Source organism: Merops nubicus, unplaced genomic scaffold, assembly GCF_000691845.1.
Source record: "Merops nubicus isolate BGI_N331 unplaced genomic scaffold, ASM69184v1 scaffold21458, whole genome shotgun sequence".
NCBI classification, from domain to species: Eukaryota; Metazoa; Chordata; class Aves; order Coraciiformes; family Meropidae; genus Merops; species Merops nubicus.
In genome coordinates this window covers 9,970-37,582 of record NW_008625376.1, presented here as the reverse complement: position 1 = coordinate 37,582, position 27,613 = coordinate 9,970, and the positions used below count along the sequence as shown (strand labels likewise).

Here is a 27,613-nt window from a genome sequence, read left to right as displayed (position 1 = left end):
GGATTGGGATCTTGGTGCTTCCACATGACCCTGAAGTATGAAATGCAGGTGAGTATTGATAAGTAGCTGTGAATCATTTTATTCGTGTATCTCCCTATATAGCTGTGTTGCCATTTCTTGACTTGATGAAACTCATATGTCAGTTAATCTGCCTCAAGTATCATTGTACACGACTCCTGCTCTCAACAAGAGTAGTGCAGGTCTTTTTTCATTGGATGTTTTCCACTGATGGATGTACAAGAATATATACTTGCATCTAAAGCAAGAGCTACAATCAATTGCTTATGCTGGTAGAAGGCACTTTATCCAGTGGGAAATCACACTGTCTTTTTACTCAGGTTGTTATTTTAGAATCCTACAGGTTTGACTTAACAGCAAGCAGTGTAGACTAGAATTACTGTTATTTATTGTATCCTGACTTTCATCTTTATGTTTTCTATTCTGTTTTCTGTTTATCTCGATGTACCTATAGCATTAATCACAGAATTATAGAATCATTTAGGTTGGAAAAGATACTTAAGATCATACAGTCCAACTGCTACCCCAGCACTGCCACATCCAACACTAAACCATGTCCCTCAGCACCACATCTCCATGGCTTTTCAATCACTCCAGGCATGATGACTCCACAACTTCCCTAGGCAGCCTGTTCTGGGCCTTCACAACCCCTTTGGGGAAGAAATTTTTGCTATATCCAGCCTACACTTCCCCTCGCACAACTTGAGGCTGTTTAAACTTATCCTATTGCTTGTTCCCTGGGAGAAGAGCCTGACTCCTACCTGGCTACAACCTCCTGTCAGTTGTCCTGAACCCAGGATTTGAGGTGCAGACTCCTCAGTGCCCAGTCTAGGGGGACGATCCCTGCCCTGCTCCTGCTGGCCACACCGGTGCTGACCCAAGCCAGGATGCTGGTGACCTTCTTGGCCACTTGGGCACACGCTGCCTCGTCTCCAGCCTCCTGTCTGCCAACACCCCCAGGCCTTTTCCCTCAGGCACTTCCCAGCCACTCTTCCTCCAGCCTGGAGCATTGCAGGGGGTTGTTGTGACCCAAGGGCAGGATGTGACACTTGGCCTTTTTGAACCTCATCTCATTGGCATCATCCCATTGATCCACCCTGGCTAAGTCTTTCTGCAGAGCCTCGGTGCCCTCAGGTAGATCAACGCTCCCACCCGTCTTGGTGTTCTCTGCAGACTTACAGAGGGTGGCGTCAATCCCCTCGTCCAGATCACTGATAAAATATGAAAGAGAACAGGCCCCAGTACTGAGCCCTGGGGACACCACTTGTGACTGGCCACCAGCTGGATTGAACTCCATTCACCACCACTCTTAGGGCCTGGCCACCCAGCGCTGAATTCAGTATCTTCTGAGCAGCAATAATTGAGGCTTTCTCCCATTCTCAAGTAGAAGGCATTCTTTATTGAATCATTTGGCATAAGGATCTTCGTCCTGGTATTTCCTCTTTTCAAACAGGACACAAGTCTTGTCCTGTGCTAGGTCTGAGAAGATGAATTTCCTTAATCTTTGCATCAAAGTCAGGGTGAAGTGGGATTCAGTTCAAAATTAAGGAATCTACATTTAAAAGTGTGCTGGAAGTCTGTGCTCCATTTCAGTCAGTGGAAATTCAGTTAAATCAGCAGAGTTTAGAGAGAAACTCAGCAAGGTGGAGTGGTTCTCCAGACTCCAACAACAGTCTTAACTTGAATATTATTTATTTGTCTGAATATAGATGGTTAGTGTCTTTTTAGACCCTGTGAGCCTCCAGCTGCCATCCCACAAAGGTGCAGGTTTCTTAGACACTCATCAGCAGTGCTGGGTGGGCACATTGGAGATGACAGATCATTTCAGATGATCAGCAGAAATACCTAATGGCATAATGGGACCTGAGACACTGCACGTGTGGACACCAGAAGTCAGATGTCTTAAACGTGAGCTGAATTACAATCTATAGTGGTGTTTGCCTCCATAATGCTCTGGTTTTTATTTCTGGCATGCATTAGAGGCTTGGCAGCCCCCATGGAGCATACCTTTGCCACCACGTAAGAATACTTGGTGCTTTTATTGGCATGAAAAAGGTGGTTTCTAGATCCATTTCACCATCCTTCCCTAACTGAGGTATGATTTACCTATATTCTCTTCAGTGGTGACACTGCCATGAATTTACACCTTTTCATCTCTTCCCGCAGCTTTGGTTTGTTTTTGTTTTTTTTTTTTCCTGTGTGTAGAGGTAGTTTTAATCCAAGTCACTGATGGTATTTACCATGTAGGTCTGGTGTTGCATCAGAATGACTATGGCACCTACAAAACTGGTAAGAAAAGGGCGGGCAGAAGCAGATGAGAGAGGTAAATGGTCAATTCAGATTGCTTAATTAAGGTAAATATGAAGGCTTCTGTCCTTGAAAGCAATTATTTAAAATACTTCTGAAGTGGTCACTTCTCCATTTCTCTCATTTCTATAGGAATCTGCTTGATTGGGCATTCCTCAGGAATCCAAAGCGGTTATTTAACCAGCAAAATCAGCTCACCAAGTTTCTTTCTGGCCATGTTTCTTCATTGTTCAGGCACATTCAGACATGCTGTTGACTCTATTTTGGGAAGCATTAATTTCTATGAATGTGGCCACCATTGTCTTCTGCAAGCAGATTCTTACTAGGATCTTTTGAGAGACTCTCTGATGTTACCAGTATGTCCCTGAATCCTGCAGCTAATCCCTATCAGACCTAGTAAAGCATATCACTGAACTTATAAATAAAAATTATTAATATAAAGCTGAATTTAGCAATTGCTTCTAGTTTTTCCTCTCTAAGGCATTGCAACAAAGATAGATTAGTGTGATGGCAAAGTGCCACCTAACATGCCTGTTAGCTTCAGCTGCATCTATGTTCCTAATTCTTTCTTTGTGCTACCTGTTGCACGCCCTGACCCTATAATGCACAGATTCAGGGTTTTTTAACCTTTTTCTGAAAGGTTAGTTGTGTGCTGGGTCAGCTCACGATGGCCAGAGGAGCATGACTGCCTCACTCAAGAGAGGCAATGGGAGTGCAGGTGAAGAAGCAAGACCTGCCTTTCAGTGGCAGCTAGACCATAGATCTGTTTGGCAATATTGTGAAACAGTTCTTGAAATTTCTGTGACCAAAACCACAAGCTATTAGTAGTTCACACCCAGGATCATGTATCTCTCTTCTTCTGTAAAGAACTACATCCCTTTTTTTTTCACTAAGAAATTTCAAAACTAAAGGAAAATTTTCACCTGGGCAGTGAGAAAAATTCTCCCAAACCAAACAGAATCAAGCTGACTTTGTAGGAGGGTTTCTGTAAACTGCTCATGACTCAGAAAAAAAAAAATATTTTGGATTTGTTAAGTTCACTGAACCAGTAGTAGGAAGATAATTTCTGTACAGGCATGACCATCAACAACTTTCCAGAATCATATAATGGATTGAATTGGAAGGAACCTTTCAAGGTCATCTACTCCAACCCCCCTGCAGGGAGCAGGGACATCTGCAACTAGAGCAGGTTGCTCAGAGCCCCGGCCAACCTCCCCTGGAATGGTTCCAGGGATGGGGCAGCGACCACCTCTCGGGGCAACCTGGAACAGGGTCTTACCACCTGCAATGTAAAATATTTCTTCCTTCTATCTAGTCTAAATCTCCCTCTTTTAGTTTAAAACCGTCACCCCTTGTTCTGTCCCAACAGGCCCTGCTAAAAAGACTGTCCCCAGCTATCAGATGTGGTGATGATCACAACTTAGAGTGACGCTGGAAAAAGATCAAAATCTTGTTTGCATGCAGTTCTTGTTTTATTTAGGAATGAGTCAAACCTGGTGTAACAATTCCAAGATGCCCAACTATTAATGTTTGTGTAACATATTAGAAATCAGAGGCAGTGGATCTTCACTGACCCATTTGTATAGTTTTGCATTTTCATGATTTTATGTCCCTTTTAAGAGGAGGTAAGTTTAATATCTATTTATAATCAGAAAATTTGTTAGTATACTTTGATAAGAAAAGTATTAGAAGAAAATGTTGCCATGATTTTTTTCCCCATCTAATGATAAATAAATAGCAGGTTTGAGCATACCTGTTCTTGAGAAATCACCTCTCTTGTGAGAGAAACTGCTTCAATTTCACTGTGAAGTTTTTACAAAAGTAAGGAAATGCCACTGGCTGTATTGAGCAGGCTATAAATGGGGTGGCCTTATTCAATCTGACTTCCCAGAAGTAATTCATATAAATGTTTCAGGAGGTATGAAGACTGAAAATGGCTTGGGCTTTTAATGAAACACAGTATTCAAAAGATTCAGAGTAATAAGCTTATTAATGCAGAAAGCTTTTGGGAGTTGAAAAGGGTTTGACATTGCTGCATATTAAAGTACAGTCAAGAAGGTGGATATCCAGATGACTTAAAAACTGTTTTCTTATCTCTTTTTAATTAATTTACACAAGCATTTGAGTTAAAAGTAGTTTTCATGTTTTGATGTCTCTACTTTTTGTAGCTGTTGGATGAACTGCCAATGATATACAGTTGTTGTGTGTTTGTCTACTGCCTGTAAGTATTTGTAAAATGTGGTTTTTTTCCTGAATATTTATGAAATGTTAACTTTTGAAATATCTAATCTGTGATGCCCAACCTGGTGGAAAGTAAAGCTAACACTGAAGCTTCTACAGATTTTTGTGACATCTTAGTTTTGCTACAGCGTTATGACTTGGCTGTTAGAGCACTAGGCTGGCTTTAGTCCTAATTTTTGCTCATTTAGAGATGTTTTAATAGTGTTTGTTTAGCATGAAAAAAACCAAAAAGCTCTTGTTGCAGACTTTGTGTAATATCCTACCAGAGCTCAGTGTTACTTGGTATGTAAACAACAGACATAATAAAATTTACTTCAGCAAAGCCTGGAAAATTATCAACATTGTAATTTATTTGAGATGTGTTTCAATGATGTAATGTAATGCAAATTTCAGATTTCTGGCTAAACCTGCTTTCCACTCATCTGGAAAATGAAATAAAAAAGATTTCATGAAAAGTTGAGTGCATATTTGTGGAGAGTGGCTTGGAACATGTTTGACAGCATTAAAGCCATGCTGGGATATTCTCTCCCATTTAATTTTGGAGGCAATTTAGCATTTGGCAACTGGAAAGATATCATAAGTTGACTTTTTCATGCCTGTTGCTGCAAGGTGTGGATTTAACATGATTTTGCTAAATCAACTTGTTGCAGACAAAAAACATTTGTCTTTTTGCTTTTGAACATATTAAGCGCTCAGCCGTTAAAAATTGGAATCTCTTTGATGAAGGTTACTGGTAGCTTGCTATGGAGATGGGATGCTCTAGGACCCAACCCACCTCTGTGGAAATTACCATCAGTTTGAGGTGCATACATTAGTATGATTTGTGCAGACTGAGGACCAGAATCATAATGCCTCTGTTAATGGAAGTATTTCCATTGTAGCTCCCCATCGCCTCAAAATTGCTTTTGCATTTATTTTGTCCGATTTGAATGTGATTGGGGAAAAAGGATGAGAAGTGGCTCTAAAAATCTCTTTGAAAAAATAATTGTGCCTATTTTGTGCCGTGGTTACTCAATAATCTTCAAAAGCACTGCAGTCTTTTACTGCATTTAGAGCTTTAATGAGATTCTGTGTGTGTATGTTTGCAGTAATTAAAATGTTCTGAAGAATGAGCTAATGTTTAGTTTAGGAGGCCTTTAATAATAATTTTGGTTTTCTTTAAGGTAGGTGGTGGGGTGATTCTGCACAGCACATTCTCTTGTTCCTCGTTCACTCCTCCTGACTCATTTTGCAATGGAGCACGTTGTGCTGTCTTGTAGATTTTTTTTTTTTCCCCCTCAGACATTCCTACATATTTTTCTGTATTTCGTTTTATTCATCCACAATGGTGTCAATTTTCAAAAGCTTAGAAACTGTAAATAAACTAAGCAAATGTAACTTGGAGTTATGTGGACAACTTCCTCTAGCCCTGGTGATTTTGTGCTTCCCGAAGTTCATTTTTTTGAGGTGGATTTGACTTTTTTTTCTGAGGGAGATAGGATCTGGGGTGTGTATGTGTGTAATTCCATCACAACTGTGACTGAAGTGTAGTGTAGAGATGATGAAGCTAATTTTAATTAGTTGTTTTACATACTGGGAGCAATTAGCTGGTTTTACCTTCCACGTCTACCAGTATCCAGTCTAGCAAATTTCCTGCACTGTGACTGTAGTAAAGCCATAAACAAATCTGCATTTTAACAGATCCCTGGAGTTCCCTGTTTTGTAAGGCTGTCCCTTTCCCATGCTGCCTTTAGCTCACAGATGTAATGTTTTTGGCAGCTGTATTGCATTTTAAACTCCTTTCTAATTTGCCATCCAATTATCAGCCCTTAAGCACCTTCTGAAAACACTTCTGCTTCCCAGACTCCTTCCACTGACTGGGTTATTTTTTGTACATGCATGAGCTTATTGGGTTTTTTTTCCACTAGATTTAGAAAAAAAAATTATTGGTAAAAATGGGAATTTTTATATTGAAATGACACATCTTTATTGGAGGAGCTACAATTTCTTGAGGGGCCTAAGACTCATTTGGATCAATTCTCACATATTCTGTGATAATAAACGTTGAAAAATGCATCTTTTATATGGTAAGTGATGAATGTTATCATTCTCCTTTGTGTTCTGTTCCAGGTATGAATGTTTCAAGTACAAGAACACAGTCAATTATCCATTGCTTTTCTTGCTAATAACGTACAGCTTTGTAGTCAGCATAGTAAGTAACTTTTTCTAATACAGCATTTTTAATTGTAGGTTGACAGTTTTCCTGCCAGTGAAAGAACATTACACAAGCAGTACTGAATCCCTCTCAATTCCAGTCAAGAAGGACAAATTATTCTTTTGTTGGGAAAATTATGTGCTGGCCAGAGAAACCTGAAACCTGTATAGAATAAATGAAGAAGAAAAGCAGTAGTCTAGTTGCTAGAATAGGAATGTGAGAAAAACAATCACTGATGACTTGTTATGAGACCTTGGACAAGCTGCATTCCTCATCTTCCTTTGCTTTAATATGTCTACAGAAATAAGAATAACCCTGTTCAACAGACTGCAAAAAGTGAACTGTGATACACGGTCCAGAATATTGTCTGGTGCTTTAGAACAACAGCCAGGGTGAGAGAGGAACTTAGCAGTTAAGAAAATCGGAAGAATTTTAACTGTGTCATGACTACCTTGACTCCTTTTCTAAGCACAGGGTGTCCTCTTTATAACTAAAACTAGTTTTGTGCTGACTGTCAGCCACAGATGGAATCTCCTTCATTGTCTTTACCGATAACCATTTCTTAAAAAAAAAAAAAAAATTATAGGTCATCTTCTACCTTCAAAATACGTGCCTGTTCTGTGCCTCCTAAAACTTTTTACACTGGTGGCATGTTATACCTAAGGTCTAGTGCCCTTCTTTCTTCAAAAGCAGAAATTAAATGAACTGCATTAACAACAGGGAGAACTATGAGCCTTTAGTAAAATGAACCAAACTGTTAAAGCATTGTCAAAAACATTAATAATAGCAAATCAAACCAGAGTACGGTTTCTTCTTGCAGCACGTATCGAGAACATGCCTGCTAATTTCTGCATCTTAATTGGTTTTGGTTATGTTGCAATTCTATTAAATGATGAGATTCTAGATGTTAATACCTCTATTTGTGCTTCTTAATTTAAAATAATTCCACAGTTAAAACCTCAGGTTTTGCCAGAGGAAACTTCAAATGTTTCATCAACATTATGGTGCATGAGTAGGCACTTGTGTCTCCATTCTAACAGAACTAGTCTTGACAGTATTTAGATGAATAGTGTTATGATCATTCTCCGTGGCCAATTATTTCTCTTTTTTATTAATCTTTCCAGGTTTACTTGAATTTGAAGGAGCCTGTATTTCATCAGGTAAATCTTGCTCTGGAAGAACCTAATCTTGCTTTTAAACGATGCTGTTTTAGTGGAATCTTTTACAGTATTTTGTACCTGAGAGGAAGACAGAAGGCAAGCACAAATTGCCTTTTGTGTTTTTCTTTCAGCAGTGTTGTTGCCTGTCATGTTGGCATCCTCCTCCTTGGTGACCTGAAAAGCTGGAATGGTTTAGTGCATGTTGTGGTTTAGCATTTCACACAGTATTTTGTGTGGCTTTCATCAGTGGCAAATGTAGCAAGGTGACCTTGCCTATAGGCTGAGATGTGTGAGATGGAGGATTTAGTGAATCCTTGTCTTCATTTTGCTAGCACCTGCCTTGAAACTATGACCTGGCATTGTAACTTGTCTGGGACACAACAACCCCCTGCAACACTACAGGCTGGGGGAAGAGTGGCTGGAAAGCTGCCTCGTGGAAAAGGACCTGAGAGGCTTGGTTGGCAGCTGGCTACAGATGAACCAGAATGTTCCCAGGTGGCCAAGAAGGCCACCAGCATCCTGGTTTGGATCAGCACTAGTGTGGCCAGCAGGACTAGGACCGAGATTGTCCCCCTGGACTCAGCACTGGTGAGACTGCACCTCAAATCCTGGATTCAGTTTTGGGCCCCTCCCTCCAACAGAGAAGTTGAAAGGTTCTGGAACATGTCCAGAGGAGGGCAATGAAGCTGGTGAGGGGCCTAGAGCACAAATCTGGTGAGGAGCAGCTGAGGGACCTGCGATTGCTGAGCCTGAAGCAAAGGAGGCTCAGGGGAGACCTTCTGGCTCTCCACAGCTCCCTGACAGGAGGCTGGAGCCAGGTGGGGGTCGGTCACCTCTCCCAAGGAACTAAGTGACAGGACAAGAGGAAAAGGCCTCAAGTTGCGCCAGGGGAGGTTGAGGTGGGCTATTAGGAAAAATGTCTTCCCCAAAGGGGTTGTGAAGCCCTGGTCCAGGCTGCCCAAGGCAGTGGTGGAGTCCCCATCTGTGGAGGGGTTTCCAAGCTGTGCAGATGTGGTGCTGAAGGACACGGTTTAGCACCTGGCAGTGCTAGGGTAACAGCCAGACTTGATCTTAAAGGTCTTTTCTGACTAAAACCATTGTGATGGAATCATAGATTCTGTGGCTTGGATAACTTAAGCACCGTATTTTTCTCCCCACTTTAACTTATTGGTTTGGTTGGTTTTAACTGCTCAATTTTACTTTGTATAAATTCAAGCTAAATTTAAGCCAAAAGTGTCTTACGGTTACAAAGCAGTCTAGTTGTTGTGGGCCTACAGGCTTAGTGGCATATTTGGTCCTGGTTCCTTCTGTAGCAGCCCAAGAGTTTTAATATGCATCCACTGTCTGCAGAGCTAGGACTTGATCACTTACCTCTTCACAGGAGGTTAGAAATCATGCTCATTTATGCTCACCTTGAGTAGTTTTTCCTCATGATTTTTTGATTAGGGATAACAGCTGAAAAATTGCCAAGCAAAAGCACTGAGCTTTTTGCAGGACAGAGTTTTAAAGCCTTGATTTGAGAAATTGGTAGTGCCATCACTTGTCAGAATGTGCCTGCTGCATCAGCTTTTGTAAAATGATAACGTGATTCCTGGTGGTGAGTTAGTGAAGCACTGATGAATAAAAGAAATTCCCAGCTGCTCCAGATAATCTCTCCTAGAAACAGAAATTGTTGCCCTATCTGTAGATAAAAAGAGAAACATGCAGGGGTTCTGATAACGTTAATTAAATCCTTTCTTTTTTCCCCTAGTTACATTTCCATCAGAAAAATACTGGCTGGAGTGAAAGTGATTTCTGATGCTTTTACTGAGCTGGTTATAACTGGTTTTGAGTGAAGGGATTTAAAGTAATTTTGTTAACCATGCAAAATTTACTACTGATACTGGACTTCTATTTCTTTAATCAGTTATCTGCTCAACCTGCATTTATTGCAATAAATACCTCACAGCTTCACTCTATTCCCGTTTGCTGCATTGACACAGGTATTGTCCCCTGTCACAAATATGTAAGACAATAGATATCATGACTTGTCAGGTAAGAGGGAAGCTTTAAACTGTTGCCCAGACCTTTAGGGTTTTTTCATCTGGTTTCTCTTGGGTTGAGAATATGAATTCCCTGTTATGATTTATACATGAGGAATCAATGTAGAAGAGATTTAGGCCTATAAAAGTGCTGGACTTTTTACAACTCTTCCAAACTGATTTTTATGGAGAACGTACCATTATGGATAAATTCCAAACGTTCAAGTACTGCACTCATTTTTTCACAATCTTTTGCTAAATATGTTGCAAATCCAGAGGAAATATTTTTCTGACTGCACAGCTAAGCAAGGCTATTTTCTTAATACTTGTCCTTTATTTTAGAGTGCACACACACACACACAAAAACTCAATATAATATCAGTATTTTCCAACTGAATGGGTCACCTAGACTTGAAGTAAAGTTAAATATGCATGTGCATTTATAGTTTAAATAAGTCTCAGTCACTAACTGTGTTGGAAAGCAGTGTGAGGACATAAAGCAGCATTTGATTCCTTTAGGTATTTGTCTGGGATCATCATCATCATTTGTCAGCCCTGCAAAAAAGGGGAATAACTACATGGGCAGCTTTATATTGCTCATTGTTGCAGTGTGGGTTTTTTCCCTGAAAGGAGAGCAATAAGAATGGAAAAGGATCCTATTATATTTAGTAGCCAGGATCCAAGCTTCATTTTTCAGTGCATTACTTTCTACTTTCCTTCCCAACTTTGGCTTATAAATTGCTTACTGCCAGCAGGGCATGAAGGGGATTTCAGTTTGTTATTCATGGCACACTGGCAACAGAGATCAACTTCTTTTTCTTCATACACATATTGCAGAGCTTTAAGGGTATTAGTACTTTAACCATAGGAGGGATGAGATACGTGTTTTGGTCAGTTAGAGGTTCTACATCATCAAAAGGAAAAAACAAAAAAAAAAACCAACAACACTTTCCTGCCTGACAGCTGATCTGGTATGTTTTCTCACCTCATCAATTATATGAAAGACAGCAGTGGCCTTTACAGGCATATATTGCCTTGTTTATGTCAAAATCTCTCAGGCTAGAGCACTAATATTACCTAATTTCCATGGTGCTAAACAACCCTACATCCCAGTTTCCAAGCTGTTTTTAAGCCAGCATCATTGTCAAAGAAAACCACTCTTTCTCATCCAGCACACAAATTTACTCTCTGACATGAATGTGATTGAGGAACTCAACAGGTTGTTGTGAGTAACAAAATAGGTCTAAAAACTCCCTCAGGTAGGGAACCAATTTCTGTGAGTAACAAAATAGATCTAAAAACTTGTTTTATTTGCACAGTCATCTGCTGCAAGAGCTTGAAGCAAATTTTGAGCAAACAAATAACAAAAAGGTAATTAGAAACAGTTTTTTCTTCTACATTAGGAAGTGTCTTTTGTATAGACATTGCAGTGATGTTGTGGTGTCCCATGAGAAACTAAGCAAACTGGAGAAGTCAATCAGTCTGAGAACTGCAAATACGAAAGGAAACTTAGGGTATAGGACTGGTGGAAAATGACTACAGATGATGAAAGGCAGTCTCAGTCTGGACTTTCTGGGGGTCACTAGTTAGCACTGCTTCTATTTACTTGCTACAGCAGGAAAACCAGAGTCGTGTCCTGAGGGTAGCGATGATGATACAAAGTTCAGAGGCTTCACTGAGGACAGAGGAAGAGATAAAGACATAACCTTCGAGGGCTAGGGTAACAAATGACTCCAAATGGAAGAGGATGGACTGATGGGCAAATGCCAGCTATTCTTGTTGTAAACTGCACAGCTCACCAAAGGAGGGGAGGAGGGAGCACCTGGGTGCGTTCAATGATCACAGCATCATAATTTAATCAGCAAATCTTCTGTAACAGCAACAGAAGTAAAATACAAGCATTAGATTTACCTACGAAGGTGACTGTGGGTAAGAGGGAGAGAGTGAGTGTGGGACAAAAAGGTATTTTATTTGCTTCAATGAGAAGCTTAATAAAATAGTGTTCCACAGGTGTTTAAATACACCAGTGCAGGGAAGGAAGTGAAATCACAGAGAAATCTGTGTGTAGTACATGCAGGAGTCTGAAACTGCATGGAGAATGTGTTATATCAGGGCACAACTTGTTCAGATTTACAGGACTCCCTGTTTTGGGGAATCTTTTAGTGGAGCATGTTCATTCTTTCTGCATGTCCAGCTTGCCAAGCAGTATGTTAAAAATGACCTTTTCAGGGCATGTCTTTCCCCTCAGAGCTTTTCCTGTTTGGCATTGTCCTGCTGAGGGCCACATATAAAACTAATTTAAGTGACATTTCACTCTCAGACAACTTGTTTGGGAATGTCCTCCAGAAAGCGAGTGCAGCTTTCATTCTGGCTAGTGCTTCTACCTGCACAGTAGCTTAGGGAACGTGGCAGGATGTTCAGACTCTCCAGAGGATCAGCTCTACAAGTCATTGAAGGGGAAGCTCAAGTTTGCTGCTGCCGATAGTGTCCCAGAAGCTCTGAAGAGCTGCTCTGTGCCCTGCAGCAGCAGTGACTTGTGTGTCCCTTTGCCACCACGTGCGTGCAGCTAAATGGGACCCAACCAAGGAACCTGGATGAGTTCATTCAGGAGGTGTCAAGGCAGCATGTGGTACTAAACACCCCCAACTATACTGACTTATTTGGTGTTTCAGTGTCATCGTGGGGGTTGTCCTTCCTTTGTGAATCTGCTCAGATTTCTTTTTCAGAAACCTGGGAACAAGTAAAAGTCCATTTTCTTCATTGTAAGTTGCAAATACAGTTTCCAACTTCAAGTACTTTGTGTTTTGAGAGCTGGTTGGTGTATTAATAGATAAGCAGTGGCTGTTGGGAACCTAAAATCTCTCAGTGCAGTTCCTAATGTGTACACTAATATTTGAGGCTAATAAATTGACTTTATTAACCAAGGATGGGCAGAAGGCCAGGGGCAGAGGAAACAGAGAAGTGGAAATAATCAGCTATTGCTGCTTTCTGTGCTAGGAGAGATGAAGAACCAGTTTTGTATTCTTCCCCCACTGTGTCATACTTGTTTCCATAAAAAGTGGCCCTATGATTTGCCTAACTGCTCCCACACCAAACATGCTGCCAAACACAGACCCATGAAGTGCATTAGAAGGGTATTCTTCATATTTGGCCTTCTTAACAGGTAATCTTTTATGTATTGTAAGACTTTGGGGGTTTTCCCTTTGCAAAGATACAGGCTTCAAAGCTGAAATACATGCAGCTGTATTTGCATCTTAGACAGCGAAGAGGGAACTGTCTGGTGACAGCTAAGTATGATGAGATGCTGCTGTTCCCTGTTGTTTCCAGTGTAGTGCAAGGGTATTCTTCAACTTACCATTTAAAGGCACTGTGAGACAAAATAGCACAAAACTTGCTTGGTTTTCATCTGTCAATGAAGTGATGCATAAGTTAAAGAAGAAGAAGCAAAGGGAGCTAAAGAAATTCATAGATTTGAGTCGACTTGAATCAGGTAGATCTACGTGGGTCACAACAACCCCCTGCAACACTACAGGCTGGGGGAAGAGTGGCTGGAAACTGCCCGAGGGAAATGACCTAGGAGGGTTGGTTGGCAGCTGGCTGGAGATGGGGCACCGTGTGCCCAGGTGGCCAAGGAGGCCACCAGCATCCTGGCTTGGATCAGCAGTAGTGTGGCCAGCAGGACCAGGGCAGGGATTATCCCCCTGGACTTGGCCACGGGCGAGTCCATACATTGGATCCTTGGTTCACTTTTGGGCCCCTCCTTCCCTAAAGGAAGTTGTGATGCTGGAACACGTGCAGAGAAGGGTAACAAAGCTGGTGGGGGGTCTGGAGCCCAAGTGTGGTGAGGAGCAGCTGAGGGACGTGAGGTTGCTCAGCCTTGAGAAAAGGAGGCTCAGGGGAGACCTTCTGACTATTGACTCCCTGAAAGGAGGTTGGAGTGACATGGTGGTTGGTCTTGTCCTACCACTTGTTCCTTGGGAGAAAAGAGGATATAGCCTTGAGTTGCACCAGGGGAAGTTTAGGTTTGGACATTAGGAAGAATTTCTTTTTTAATGCCCAGGGCAGTGGTGGAGTCCCCATCCCTGAAGGGGTTTCCAAGTTGTGGAGATGTGGTGCTGAGGGACATGGGTCAGTGGAGACCTGGCAGTGCTGGTGGAACAGCTGGACTTGATGATCTTAAAGGTCTCTTCCAACCAGAATAACTTCACAATTTTTTTAATATACTTTATTCTTCTTTGGGTGGACAGATAGCACCAAACAAATTTTTGGTGCGATGAAACCAGTAAATCCATGAATGGTAAAGGACGGAAAGTAATCACTGCTCCCTGAAGTGTAAACGAAGTTGTGTAGCTGGATTTATAGGCCTCTGGTAAGACACAGCCGTAGCGAGACGTGCGGCTACACCTCTGTGCATCCCCCCACCCCTCCTGCCTGCTCCCCTTCAGAGCCAGGAGGAGGAGCAGAGCACTTGGTTGGTCACAGCTTTCATAGGCTTTTAAACACAGAGTTGTTTTACTGCTAACAACCTGTTTGTGTTGGGGAGCGGAAAGGGTGAGGAATTGAAGTGTTTGTAATTCTTCTTCAGTCACTGGAAGGTTCTTTTTCGTTTTCCTTCCCCCCCTCCATTAAGACTGACCTCTTCTCCAAGCCATTAAGCGACTCACTAGGAGATACCAAGCCAAAGGATCTACAAAGAAAGCTCTTAGCTTTTGCTTTTCCCTGCTTTTAGCAGCTGCTTGAAAAAAAAAAAAAAAAAAAAAAAGGCATTTTTAGCCTGTTTTACCCAAGCTGCCTATAAACCATGTATCTTTCTGCATGGTCTGACACTAACTCCTTGTACAAAGAGCCCAAGAGCAAAGCAGATAAAAGTGTGAAGGTGATAGCAACCCTAATGAGTATGACATCCCATGGGTAGGTTTTTCCTGTGTCTCTGCTGCAGAAGAGCATTTTAGCAATGGAAATTGTAGGAAGGAGGAGATCAGCAAGGAAAGGGCATCAAGTTGTGATATGGGTCGCAGAGAAGCCTTTCTGTGAGTTTTCTCCCTTTGTGCCATCCCTCTCTCAGAATACTGGATCTGATTAAAACAAAGCAGGCTGTTTTAAATGAAGTAAAATGGCACTTAACTTTTTAATTTAGTCTGTATTTCTTATATGGTGGGATCTTTTTAGGCAGAATATCAGCGATGAAGGACTGTACTAGTACACAGCACACCTAAGCAGTCCCCTTTCTACCTTTAGCTTGGGACTGCTGAACACTTGATATTCAGGCTGTGTCTAGTGGGTTTTATTGTGATTTTTTTTTACCCCTGATTTATGTGCTGTACCCAAGCAGGAGGACTGGAATTAGCTAACAGTTTTGTATAAAGTACAAGCCAGAACCAATTAGCCTTTCAAAGAGTTTTGCTTTGTTTAGCTCTACAGAGCAGAACGCACAGGAGTAGTAGGTTAGTTACTGAAGTTATTTGATCTCACTCTGAATGCAAATAAAGAGCTGCTGTGCTGAATGACTTTGCATAGTCAATATTGGAGCTTACTCTCACCTGATGTCAAACTGAAGGGCTCTGTTGTCTGTCTCGGTCCTTATATATGCACTGATAATACGGAGTGTGCTGCAAACGACATCCTGAAAGGAGTTTGAAAATTTGTCCTCATGGACTTCCAAAAGGTTTAGTGGCTGAAAATAGGCAGCAAAGATTTATCACTTTTCTGTTTTGTTTAAAACAAGGCAATGTTAGGTTGGAATTGACTGAAAGTAAAATGAGAAATTAAAGTAAGTCAGCAAGGAAGCAAAAAATAGCAAGGAGCTTTTGGGCCGCCGGAGAGAGGCAAAGAGCAAGGCACAGCTGCTTGGAACAAACTGCTGTTTGGCAGGAGGAGAACAGCCTTCAGAATAAAAAGCATGGGGAGTAATTTAATGTCACCAGTGTCTGAAAATCCTCCCTGCTGCAGTGGCTTCTGCATCACTTTTCAGGCATGACTGACCGTGTTTCATTTCTTGAGTCTGTACATCTTGGAGATGGTGTTATGTGGGTCTTAAGCTTGTGCATAAAAAAAAAAAAAAAAAGAGAGCGATTTAAAGATCACGAGGCAGAAAATAAATGATTACTTTGACTTTTTATACAGGTCAGGTGATTACATTCCAATTTATCAAGCCTACAATGAGCCAGATTTTGCTTGGGGATCTTTTCAGAGCATGCAGCCTTCCCACTGTATATTTAGATTGAATCTCAACAATCTATAATGTAATTGTTGGGTTTAAATGCTTCCTGGAAAGTTTCTAGCATAGTGGTGCTCAGTGTGGGAACAGCGCATAATTTATTCAGGTGTGTGCTTTCAGGAAAAAAATATTAATCAAATATCAGTGAAGGAAGAAGAGCTTTCACAAAAGGTTTTAGCTGATGCTTACACGATGCTGGGCTAAAATGCACAGCTATGGAAGAGGTGGTGGGAGTTAGCTACCACATTCATTTCAGGATGCTTTCTGAGTGCCATCTAGTGTTTGCTTTCTAATTCAAAGCAGCAAAACAACCATTTTATACAACTGACTTCCTGTACTTGATAAAGGACATGGTTTATAATCATACTTTTATTTGAAGTCTTTATGGAAGACTTTCTGCAGAGGACGTTAGAGGGGATATTGTTTTCAGCAGTCTAAGAATTAAACATCAACAGAGGCTTCAAAATTTTTTCACTCCTGTGGTGTTTTATAAAGTCTTTTGAATCCACCTGCTAATTTTGATCTCTGTTTTTATTTCCAGATCATGTATGGAACACTAGTTTCCATTATAGTTCTACGATCTGTTTATATAGTATTATGGTAAGTAACTGTTTAGTTCAGCATTATAAGATACAACTTAGCATTTGCTTTTTTTTTTTTTTGGTGGGTATAACATGACAAACTTGCAATGGCAAAATTGCTTTGGGTATATAATGTGGTCTCACATGCTCAGCTTGGTTGGAAGGGAATCTTACCTCTTTTTGAATCCACTGGGTTAAGGTTTAAACAAAACTGAGATCTCTACACTTGTGATGAGAGGTCACTGCCAGGTACTCTGCTAGTGGCTTCAGCTGTGGACTTCAAGGGGTATGGAGTTTTGGTCTTTGTTTTGCTGGGTGACATGTGAAAGCAATTGTCCATCCAGACTCTAACGATGAACATGGAGAGAGGTGAGAGCAAGACTGCAGAGCTGAACCATCAGTTCATATTTTCCTTTACTCCTCCCTACTCAAGTTATCTAAAATTCAAATGTAAAAGATAACGACCAGAAGGTTAAATGATATTTTTCCTTACAGTTTGACTGAGTGAAGTTAGGTATGCATTAAAGAAATCGAACTAAAAAAGCTATTTATAACAAACAGAAGGGTATCAGAAATGTTAGGAGACATTGAGACATTAAAATTATCAGAGCAGAGACTGGTGAAGGTAAAGAAAAAGGAATTGAATCAGCATTGGAGTCATAAGCTTTAGCTCTCAGGGGATGGGTTGGTTGCCCTTTCCTGTCTCCCTTGTGAGCAGTTGGTGTTTTCATGTGTTTGGGGATTGCCCCTGAAAGTTACTGATGTCTGTCAGGTATTTGTTCAGGAATGCAAGTTAGAGTTCAACAAAATATGGGAATTTAAGTTAGATTCATTGAATCACCTTCCAGCTGCAATTTCCGTTAATTTGCTTTGACTTTACCCAGGAGGTCCCCACAGACCAAGTGTAAATGTTCACCAACTTAATTATTAAGCAAGAACTTAAAACTGATAGCATGTCCCTTGCAGCTTTAGAAACAGTCATCAGTTTTAAAGTCAGTTTTCAAACCCACGAGCACCAAAATTGTAATCCTAACTTCGAGACCTTAAGTGATTTACCTCATTTCACTTCCAAGGGAAACTAAGTGGAATCAAGTTCAGGTAATTTAAATTTTGTTCTTATACAAGGATTTAGCACAGTTCTAGTCACTTAGATTAAATTTCTTTCTGTCTGTGTAGACAAACCCTTGGGCCTGTTCTCTTTCCAATTCTGCAAATTCCACACGCTTGTGCATTCTCATTATTTCTGAAGCATTTCATGGTCTTCTGTCGCTATCAGTAACAGCACCGTTCCCCCTTCCCAGGGCATCATTCATTGTTTTCAGAGATAGACTTTGCTCGAGGAAGTTCCACCTACTTTTTCTCTTCAGTTTCAGGGGCTTGGAGTCTATTTTTTTTAATTGGCTCAACTGCTTCATTGCAGCCTGGCCCTACAAAGACTTGTTTTCCCCATTAGTTAGATTATGCAAGCTCATTAGAAAGTTGAGATGGGGAGTAAAATAGGTTTAAACTACTTCTAAATTCTAAATAAACTACTCCTAACTTTAACTAGTTCTGCTAGAGAAACTCTGCCAACCTAGAGGCACCCTTTATTTTCTCTAGAAGTCATCCCCAAGTACACTTTTTTCATTTACTTCCTCTGCATTGCTGCAACATATCCCTGTCTTTCCACTAGTAGTGCTTGCACTTCTCCAGTCATAGAGTCATGAAACAGAATCTTAGAAAGTATTGGCTTGGAAAGGACCTCTAAAGGGCATCTAGTCCAACCCCCCTACAATCACCAGGGACATCTCTAACTAGGTCAGGTCCAAGCCTGGTTCAACTTACTTAATCAACCCCCATTTCTGCTTTATATTGTTTCTTACTTCCTTAATATATATTAGCTTCCTATCACTCATATTTCTTAGTGCAGAGTTTAGAGTCGCTCTGAGTTTAGAGTAAAAATCTCAAAGAACATCCTTCCAGGCTGCTGCCTCCTCCTATCCTCATTGTCTGTTGCTGTTCCTGCCTGTTTCCCTCCACACTTCTCATCTCTTTCTCATGCCTGCTTCCTTCCCAAGATTACAACTTGGCAAATATTGTTCTCTGTTCACAAAGCATGCTCCCCGTTAATAAGTGGTGCCAGCCTCTCTCTCATTCCTTCACAAAACACCACCATTTATTCCCTGAACAATTCTAGCCATAATTACCTAATTACCAGCACGTATAACATACCATTTAGTGCTCTTGCATGTCCTGGCCTTGCTGATGTCTCTAGAGCACCGAGTTGGGAATATCACAGTGTAGCCTCTGTCATGTACCACATGGTGCTGCATGCATTTATTAGATTAAACAAGTAATAATTTTGCTAGTTTATATTGGCAGTGCACTTGCTGTGAGCATGTACAACTTGTATCTGGTTAGCTTGCCCCATGAAAGAAGCTGTACCTGTCTTGGCTGGTACATCTGGCTTTGTTCATCCTGGAGCAGAGAAAGCTCCAGGAAGACTTTCTTGGGGCCTCTCAGTACTTCAAGGGGGCTCTAAGAAAGCTAGGGTCAAACTTTTTAGCAGGGTGTGTTGCAACAGGACAAAGACTGATGATTTTAAACTAAAAGAGTAGAGGTTTAGACTAGACACAGGAAAAAAAAATTTTACACTGAGGGTGGTGAGCCCCTGGCCCAGGTTGCCCTGAGAGGTGGTCGCTGCCCCATCCCTGGAACCATTCCAGGTGAGGCTGGCCGGGGCTCTGAGCAACCTGCTCTAGTTGCAGATGTCCCTGCTCCCTGCAGGACTAGATGACCTTGAGAGGTCCCTTCCACCCCAGACCATGCTGTGAAATTGGTTTGCAGTGCTCATAGCTCTGAAACATCTACTCTGTAGAAACACAGTGGAGAAAGAGCAGCTCAGGAATGTGTTCTAACCCAGAATCTGAACTGTGCATTCATAATGCTTAAAAGTAACTCGAACAGTATTTCATGGCAGCCTTGTAGGGCTGACATTGCTTTTGGACTTTTCTTATTAGTGGAAAGGAGGAAGTGCTGCCATCTTCCATGTAGGAAGTTCACAATTCCATGGTCCAACCTGAATGCAGATGGCAAAGGTAAATTTAGTAATGATGCACTTTCTTGTATCTGATTCTTCAGTGTGTTTTCCATATCCTAAAGAAGACTTCTTTTTTTTTTTTTTCCCCAACATGAAATGGATATTTTCCCATTCCCACTAGCACTCCACAATAAAAAACACAGGAAATTAGTTTTAAAACCATTCATTTGGTTAGTTGTTGGTCATGGTGGTCTACATTCACTGAAGTATTACAGGCATTTTGTATTTAAACAAGTGCCCTAGAATAGGAATATGATTTATTTATTAGAAAAGGGCTTCTCCTTTTGGGAGAGTCCAGATTGTAACATGGCTACTTTTTTAACTGAAAGATGATGCATGAGCCTGAAGAACTAGTACCTTTTAGTTCAGTTTCCTCACTTACTTGTTGTGTTAGGAGAGTGCAGTATTTAGGGGAACAGAAATCTAGAGGTAAAACATTTAAAAAACCAGTCTCAGAGAGTGTGAATTCAGGAGAGAGGGGAGGAGGTAAAACACAGCCATTCAGTAGATGGGATTTGAAGTCCATATTCTTTTGGAAGAAAACAAATATTTTAATAAAGCAATTTGTTTGTATGGAGTAGTGTTTATACATATTACAAGCTGCCTTTAAAGCATCTTGAACTAAACTGCATTATTTCTCTCTCTAGGGTATACCCATGGCTTAGAGGTCTGGGCTATACATCTCTAACTGTATTTTTAATGGGATTTTTTCTCTGGAATGTGGACAACATCTTCTGTGATAAATTGAGGTGAGTTCTTTCATTTTGTCCAGATAGCTTTTAATAGTCTTTTAGCATTTTTTTGTGGTGTATATTCAAAACCATCTCATGGTATGTATTTTATGTCCTAAAAAACACAAGGATTTTATCCAGTTTGTTCTTGACTAGATTCAGCACTCAGTGTTGGGTTTTTTTTATTTTTTTTCATCCATGAATAGATATATTTTTTTAAATAATTGATATTTCTTTTAACTTCAATTTAAATTGTGAGAAAGTAATGTCACTGAAGTAATTTTGAAGACATGTGGCTTACTAAAGCCAGCTATTCACACTTGATTTCATCTGAATGAGGTTTTTTTCCTCCTTTTTTTTTTTTTAATTTCTGCTCTTGCAATTTCCCAGGAAAATATCAAAAGCAGTAGTTCTGCAGGTTGAAGAAATATGTATTGCAATGTACCTGTCAGCAATAAACACTAGCTGAGTGTCTCAGAGCAGTAACTCTGTGAGCCAGTACACCGTGCTTGGCTGTCGTTATCAGCCTGAAGTGTTCTGGCGTAGCACTTGCAGAGGGCAGGAAAGAGTTCCTCTCTGTAGTCTGCTGCCAAATGGGGTAAAATTTCAGACAAAGCGTGTAGGAGCCCAACATCTCACAGCCCAGAAGACCAGCTGTACCCTGGTCTGCACCCCCATCCTGGTGTGCAGCAGGGCAAGGAGGGGATCCTGCCCCTCTGCCCCGCTCTGGGGAGACCCCCCTGCAGTGCTGGGGCAGCTCTGGAGTCCTCAGCACAGCAGAGACAGGGACCTGCTGGAGCGGGGCCAGAGGAGCCCCAGCAATGACCCAAGGAGGGAACCCCTCTGCTGGGAGCCCAGCAGGAGAGAGTTGGGCTTGGGCAGCCTGCAGAGGAGAAGACTCCCCAGAGACCTTTCTGCAACCTTTTGGTACTTCAAGGGACTTGTGAGAAAGATGGAGGTAGATTTTTTGCCAGGATCTGTAATGACAGGACAAGGATTAATGTTTTTAAAATGCAAGAGGCTTTAAGTTGGATATTAGGAAGAAATGCTTTACGCTGAGGGTGGTGAGCCCCTGGCCCAGGCTGCCCCGAGAGGTGGTCGCTGCCCCATCCCTGGAACCATTCCAGGTGAGGTTGGCCGGGGCTCTGAGCAACCTGCTCTAGTTGCAGATGTCCCTGCTCCCTGCAGAGGGGTTGGACTGGATGACCTTTATTGGTCCCTTCCAGCGCAAAATATTCTGTGATTCTATGATCTTGATATATGTCTAGATATCCCCTCCATGCAAGAAATAGCACTAATCCAACAAGTTGTTCTCCTAACGCATGTTCCTCTGGAACTGCATCATGGCACCTTTCTTTGGCTTAGTTGAGATGCTTGTGTTCCACAAGAAGCTGGAGAAGAGGGGAAGGTTGATGCCAGCATCCAGAAAATTTAATACTTCACTGTCTGATACACTGTTATGCCACTGCATCTGTGATGTACAGAACTTTCCCAGCAGGTTGCTCTATCAAGGTCAGATCACAGAGCACTGTAAAGAAATCTGGTGTTTTCCATCTGTCCCTTTTGGCTATGTAGGCCTTGCACTAGGTTAGGCCAATTGAAAGTTAACTTTTGGGTGCCATAGGATAAGACAGACATTGAGGGGCTGGAGCAGGTCCAGAAAAGGGCAACAAAGCTGGGGAGGGGTCTGGGGAAAATGGCTTGTAAGGAGCAGCTGAGGGACCTGGGGGTGTTTAGTCTGGAGAAGAGGAGGCTTAGGGGAGATCTTCTGGCTCTTGTCAGCTCCCTGAAAGGAGGCCAGAGGTGGGGGTTGATCTCTTCTCCCAAGTAACCAACAATAGGATGAGAGGCAGTGGTCTGAAGTTGCCCCAGGGAAGGTTTCCATTTGATCTGAGGCAGAATTTCTTTCCTGGCAGAGTGGTGAGGCCTTGGCCCAGGCTGCCCAGGGAGATGCTGGAGTCCCCAGCCCTGGAGGGGTTCAAAAAACGTGTAGAGGTGGTACTTGGGGACATGATTGAATGGTCGTGGTAGTGTTGGGTTGATGGTTGGACTGGATGATCCTAGAGGTCTTTTCCAAGCTTAATGATTCTATGATCCCAACAGAGTTTTCTTGAAACTTTTTAAAAAAGATATAAATGTAGTGAGTATAATACATGGTGCCTGATCTTTGAAAACTCTTGATACAGATGGGATAGAAAAGTTATTTGCCAACCCAAGTGGGTGGGTGTGCAGTGACTTTGCAAATGTTGGCTTCAGGATTGACTTTTGCAGCTGCATCACATTGGTGATGAGTCCATAACCCCAATTCACCAAATGTGCAGAGCTGCTGCAGGCCCACAGGGTTTTTGAACTTATTCCTAGACTCAGATTACACCAGCTGCTGAAGCATTTTTTTCCATCCTCATTTTGTAAAGTGAAAAGAAAAGAATATTTCTTCTTCTAATACATGTTTGGTTATGGCGCTGGAGAAAAAAAACCCAAACAAACAAAAAAACCCCAAACAAACAAACAAAAAAAAACCCAATATGCTTGTTTACTAGCTTTATTCAGACTTCTGCAGAGCCTTCAGTTTCTCCAGGTGGTTTTATAACTCAAACCTTTGGAGAAAAGATATTGCAGTTCCTTGTAATTTTTTGCTCTCTAAATCTCTAACTTGTGAATCATCCACCTACCTGCTCTTTTTGATTTTAATGTTCAAAACTGTTTTGATTCAGGATTTGTTTTTCCATGCAGTTGGGTTTACATTTAAAAAAGAAAACAAAACACCATCTGTAGCACTCGGTTTCCCTGGTTGAATCCATGCACTTTTGAACTTGAGCTTTGAGATTTCCTGCTGTCCAAAGGCTCAGGGGCTGTGCCAAGGTGACAGTCTGTGTGTTCCACTGTGTCATTCCCAGGCTGACTGAATGGAAGCTCTGTGCTGACACTGGGGACCGAGCAGCTCTGGAGACCAAGCAGCAGCTCAGGGATTAGTCTTTAGTCAGGGCAACTGAACACTGTAACATCAAGCAGAGAGTACAGGAGCTGCAGATTTTTCTCCCTTACCACCTCTGATTGTGGCTTTCCCTTTTTTGTTTTGAGTGAATGTGAAATGAAAATCAAAACAGAAGATGGGCAGGTGCAAACATGTGCTCCTCCTTCATCCAAAACAAATGTTATCTGCAGAGGCCAAGTGAGAAGTCAGGGCAAGGTATCTCCTTCCATTTGTTTCTCTGTCTCCATCCTGTAGCCTCTTCCAAAGCATCTCACATCCCATAGCTATACAAAATACAAAGCATGGTGATGGAGTATTTCAAGACCCTCAATTTTCATTGCCAAACATCCATTTTGTCCCTTTTTTTGGAGTGTAACAGAGAAAGGCAGGCTCAACTTCATGGAGCTGGAGAATATGGTGGTGTGATTGCCAAATGTCATGTCCAGTGGATCCCTTTTTCTCTCTCAGACCTTAAACTCAGCATTTCATTCTATGTTCATAGGGTTTGGGAGAGGAGAATGGTAGAACTCAAGTGGTGGGACTGTAGGATCCCATAAATATATTCCCAGAAATACAGACTAGAGCATCTTCCTGGCAAGGAAAGGCTGAGAGCCCTAGGGCTGTTGAGCCTGGAGAAGACTCAGAGGGGATCTTCTCAATGCTTCTCAATATCTAAAGAGTGGGGGGCAAGAAGGTGGGGCCAGACTTTTGTCAGTGGTGTCCAGCAACAGGACAAGGGGCAGTGGGTACAAACTGGAACCCAGGAGGTTCCACCTGAGCAGGAGGAGAAACTTCTTTGGTGTGAGTGTGGCCAAGACCTGTAACAGGCTGCCCAGAGAGGCTGTGGAATCTCCTTCTCTGGAGAGATTCCAAACCTGCCTGGACATAATCCTAGGCTACCTGCTGTGGGTGACCTGCTGGAGCAGGGGGGTTGGATGAGATGTCTCCAGAGGTCCCTTCCAACCCTTACCATGCTGGGATTCTGTGAAAATTGAGTCCAGAGGTCACTAATGAGCCATTGTGTGAAGAAGTGTGTATGTGTGTGTTTTCCTTAAATGTATAAGAAAGCCAGTTTGCTAATGGCTTTCTATACTGGCAGTATAAGGTGTAACTGCTGTTCCTCACCTGCTGAAAACCTGACTGCTTGAGTCCTCCTCACTCAGGAAGCACATGCCTGAGATACAGAAGCAGCAATGTGTGATCTGACAATCAAGCCCAGCAATTTGAGGTTGCTTAGCTTGAAAAAAAACAAACAAAACCCACTGCAGTTCTTCTTTCTTACAGAGCACTACGAGAGAAGATGCCTCCCGTTGTGGGTGCTGTGACACAGTTTCATGCATGGTGGCACATCCTCACAGGCCTGGGCTCTTACCTCCATATCCTGCTAAGGTAGGAAATGTTTTCTAAACTGGATGTTTATAAAGCAGTCTTAGCAGTCTTTCCAGGTTTAGATTTAATTCAAACTCTTATATTGGCCAGTAAAGCAAGAAAACAACTTCTTACTAAACAAGTAGGAGTTTTTCTTCCTTCTTTGCAGTTTAAAAGCTGGTCTAAAAGTCACTTATATCTTCAAAATATAACCATTTATCTTTCAAGAGTCCTGGTTTTGAGAAAAATGCAATTCAGAGATGGCAACCCTCTAGCATTTAAAACTGCAAAACTATTTGACAGGATATTAATTTAAAACCATCAGCTGTTAATTGTTGAACACCAATCCTGAAGTACTTGAGCATGTTTAATTTTAGAAGCGTAACTAATCTTTTTGATAGCTGCTGTCACCCCTGAAAACTAGCAGGCGTCCTGCAGAAGGCTGACAGCTGAAGTGGTTGGAGCAGAGCTGTTCCCACAAGTGCAGGATATTAGTTTTAGAAGAAGATTTAAGTGAGAGACTAGGTTTGCAAGTGTACAGACAGCTGATTTTTGCCTCTGTTTTTGCTCTGTGCCACCATCTAGTGGAATCAGGAATAAAAATAGGATTTAAGCTGGAATCTGAAGAATTTCTGTAGTTTGTTCAGTAATGAAATGGTTTTGCCACTTAATACCAAGAGAAGTATCTGTTCAACAGATACGTTATGTGTAGTTGAAAAAAAAAAACAAAACATTTTTTTCTCCCCCTAACAGTATTCTCCTTTTGTAGCAGATGTTAAAATAGCTAGTAAGAGGAAAATGCAAGGCAAATATGTACATTTGCAGTAACTATTCTGATACCTTTTTTATATATACATATATGTGTATATCTATATACAGATGTGTATATGGAAGTGTATTTATACTTCTGTGTGTGTAGAGATATATATAGATAATAGATATATATGTATATATAAAATATGTCATGCTATGTGGAAAACAGCTGCTCCATTTTGACTGACAGGTTGTCTGCTGCCCTAAACAACTTGAGATCATCTCTTTGAAGGAAATTCCTTGTGGCAGCCAAGCAGATGCAGACGTTTTGGATAGCATAGGCGAGGTTTTTCCAGCATGCTGCACAGAGAAAATCATTTGGGTTTGCATCCTCTAGCCCTTGGGGAATGTGCAGATGCCTGATTTGTCTGTCCTACCCCAGTGAACTGCAGACTTCCCCTGTAGTAGTTTCCCTTGTATTTTCTCAGCCTCTCAGTGGCATCACCTACGTCCGCTTTAAAAAGCGAGGTCAGCCACAGGAAAACATCTGCCGAGGGGAGAGGTCGTATAAGAACAAAAATGAGATACAGAATCAAGCTCTGCTGCTTCCCCACCTCCTCCCTTAACATCTGCCGCACTTTGTGGTACGCTCATTTAATTTCATCCTCCCAAAATGACAGGCTCCAGTCCCTGTTTATTCTTTTCCATAGCAGAGAGAATTTACTTCTCTGGGTTTCTCTCTTTCTCCCCGCGTAGGTGATAGGGTAGATTAGTTTGCTAATCATAGTCTAGCACAAAGGGGTTTACTGCAGGTTAATGTTTATTTTGCATAAATCTAGGCAGGATGGGTAGCTCTTCGATCACAGAAGCAGTTCTTTTCTAGTTGGAAAATAAAACTTGGGTTAGTCCCTCATTATTATTTTTATATGCTGTCTTCTACAAGTAACTACAAGCATGCTTTTCTCCCTTTTCCTCAGTTTATACACGAGGACCCTTTTCCTGAAACACAGGCCAAAGGTGAAGGTAAGCAAGCAGTGTTTTGTGTCCGTTAATGAGAAAAATAAAGAAAATGAAAAGAAAATAAAATGAGAAAAATATCTTGTGCATTGAACATGTATTGGTGCTCACTAAGGTGCTATCGTTGATTTCTACTTAGATCTCAAGAAATGCAATGGAAGTGATGGTTAACAGTGTTTGGTTTCTGTTCTGTGTGACTGCAGGAAATCTTTCTTCTCATTTTTCTTTTAACAGTTTGTTTTTGGAATATGGCCTGTTCTTCTTGTGGAGCCACCCAAGAAGCTTTGACTGCGACCTCGGCAGTCGCGTGAGGTCACATAGCCTGCCTGAAAAAAACCAATTCAACAGTTACTGTGGCTGAAGTGTCAAAATTATGGATCAAGTCAAGAACCATTGCACAGAAAGGACTTCTCTGTGTCACTACTCCAGCAGGCCGGAACAGAGCAAAGAGTTGGCACACTAGGGATATAACGTTTAGTACAGCTTTATTCTAAGTTGTTAAAACAAAGATTAAGACACAATATTTTTATGTACATAATGTATAGCTGATGATCCTGAGCTAATATTTCGTGCTGGTCACAGAAAACTAACCATTTTTGAAGTGGATTGCATACTTTTTTCATTCAGTTGTTGTTCTTTCTGTGGTTTATGCTAATATTGTTAACTGAATGACTAAACCAGGCCATTGTTGGCCAAACTAAGCATTTGTGTGGCCTATAGTGAACTGAATGCTTCACCTGAACTACTTTAATCTCGCACTTTTATACAACTAATGAAGTCTGTAAGGATTGATTTAGGGCTTTTTCTATCTTGCTTTCCACAGCCTCCTTTGCAGTTTATATTTTAAGCAAAACGGTTGGGATACCTGTGCCATTGAGTTCATTCTGTAGCAAGCTTCCATATTCTCTTCAGTCCAACTGAGGTGCATCATGGAGGACGTTCCAGGGCGTGA

The 27,613-nt window shown here is 41.5% G+C and overlaps 1 protein-coding gene across 1 annotated transcript; it reads left to right on the top strand.

Annotated features, from left to right (window-relative positions):
- Positions 1-27,555, top strand: ACER3 (alkaline ceramidase 3). The gene is made up of 9 exons (XM_008945663.1): positions 1-48; positions 4,494-4,546; positions 6,676-6,757; positions 7,885-7,920; positions 16,700-16,758; positions 20,466-20,567; positions 24,808-24,912; positions 26,622-26,667; positions 26,896-27,555. The coding sequence occupies exons 1-9, from the start codon at positions 25-27 to the stop codon at positions 26,947-26,949; spliced, it is 561 nt and encodes a 186-aa protein (XP_008943911.1). The 5' UTR covers positions 1-24; the 3' UTR covers positions 26,950-27,555.
- Positions 27,556-27,613: the final 58 nt, after the last annotated feature.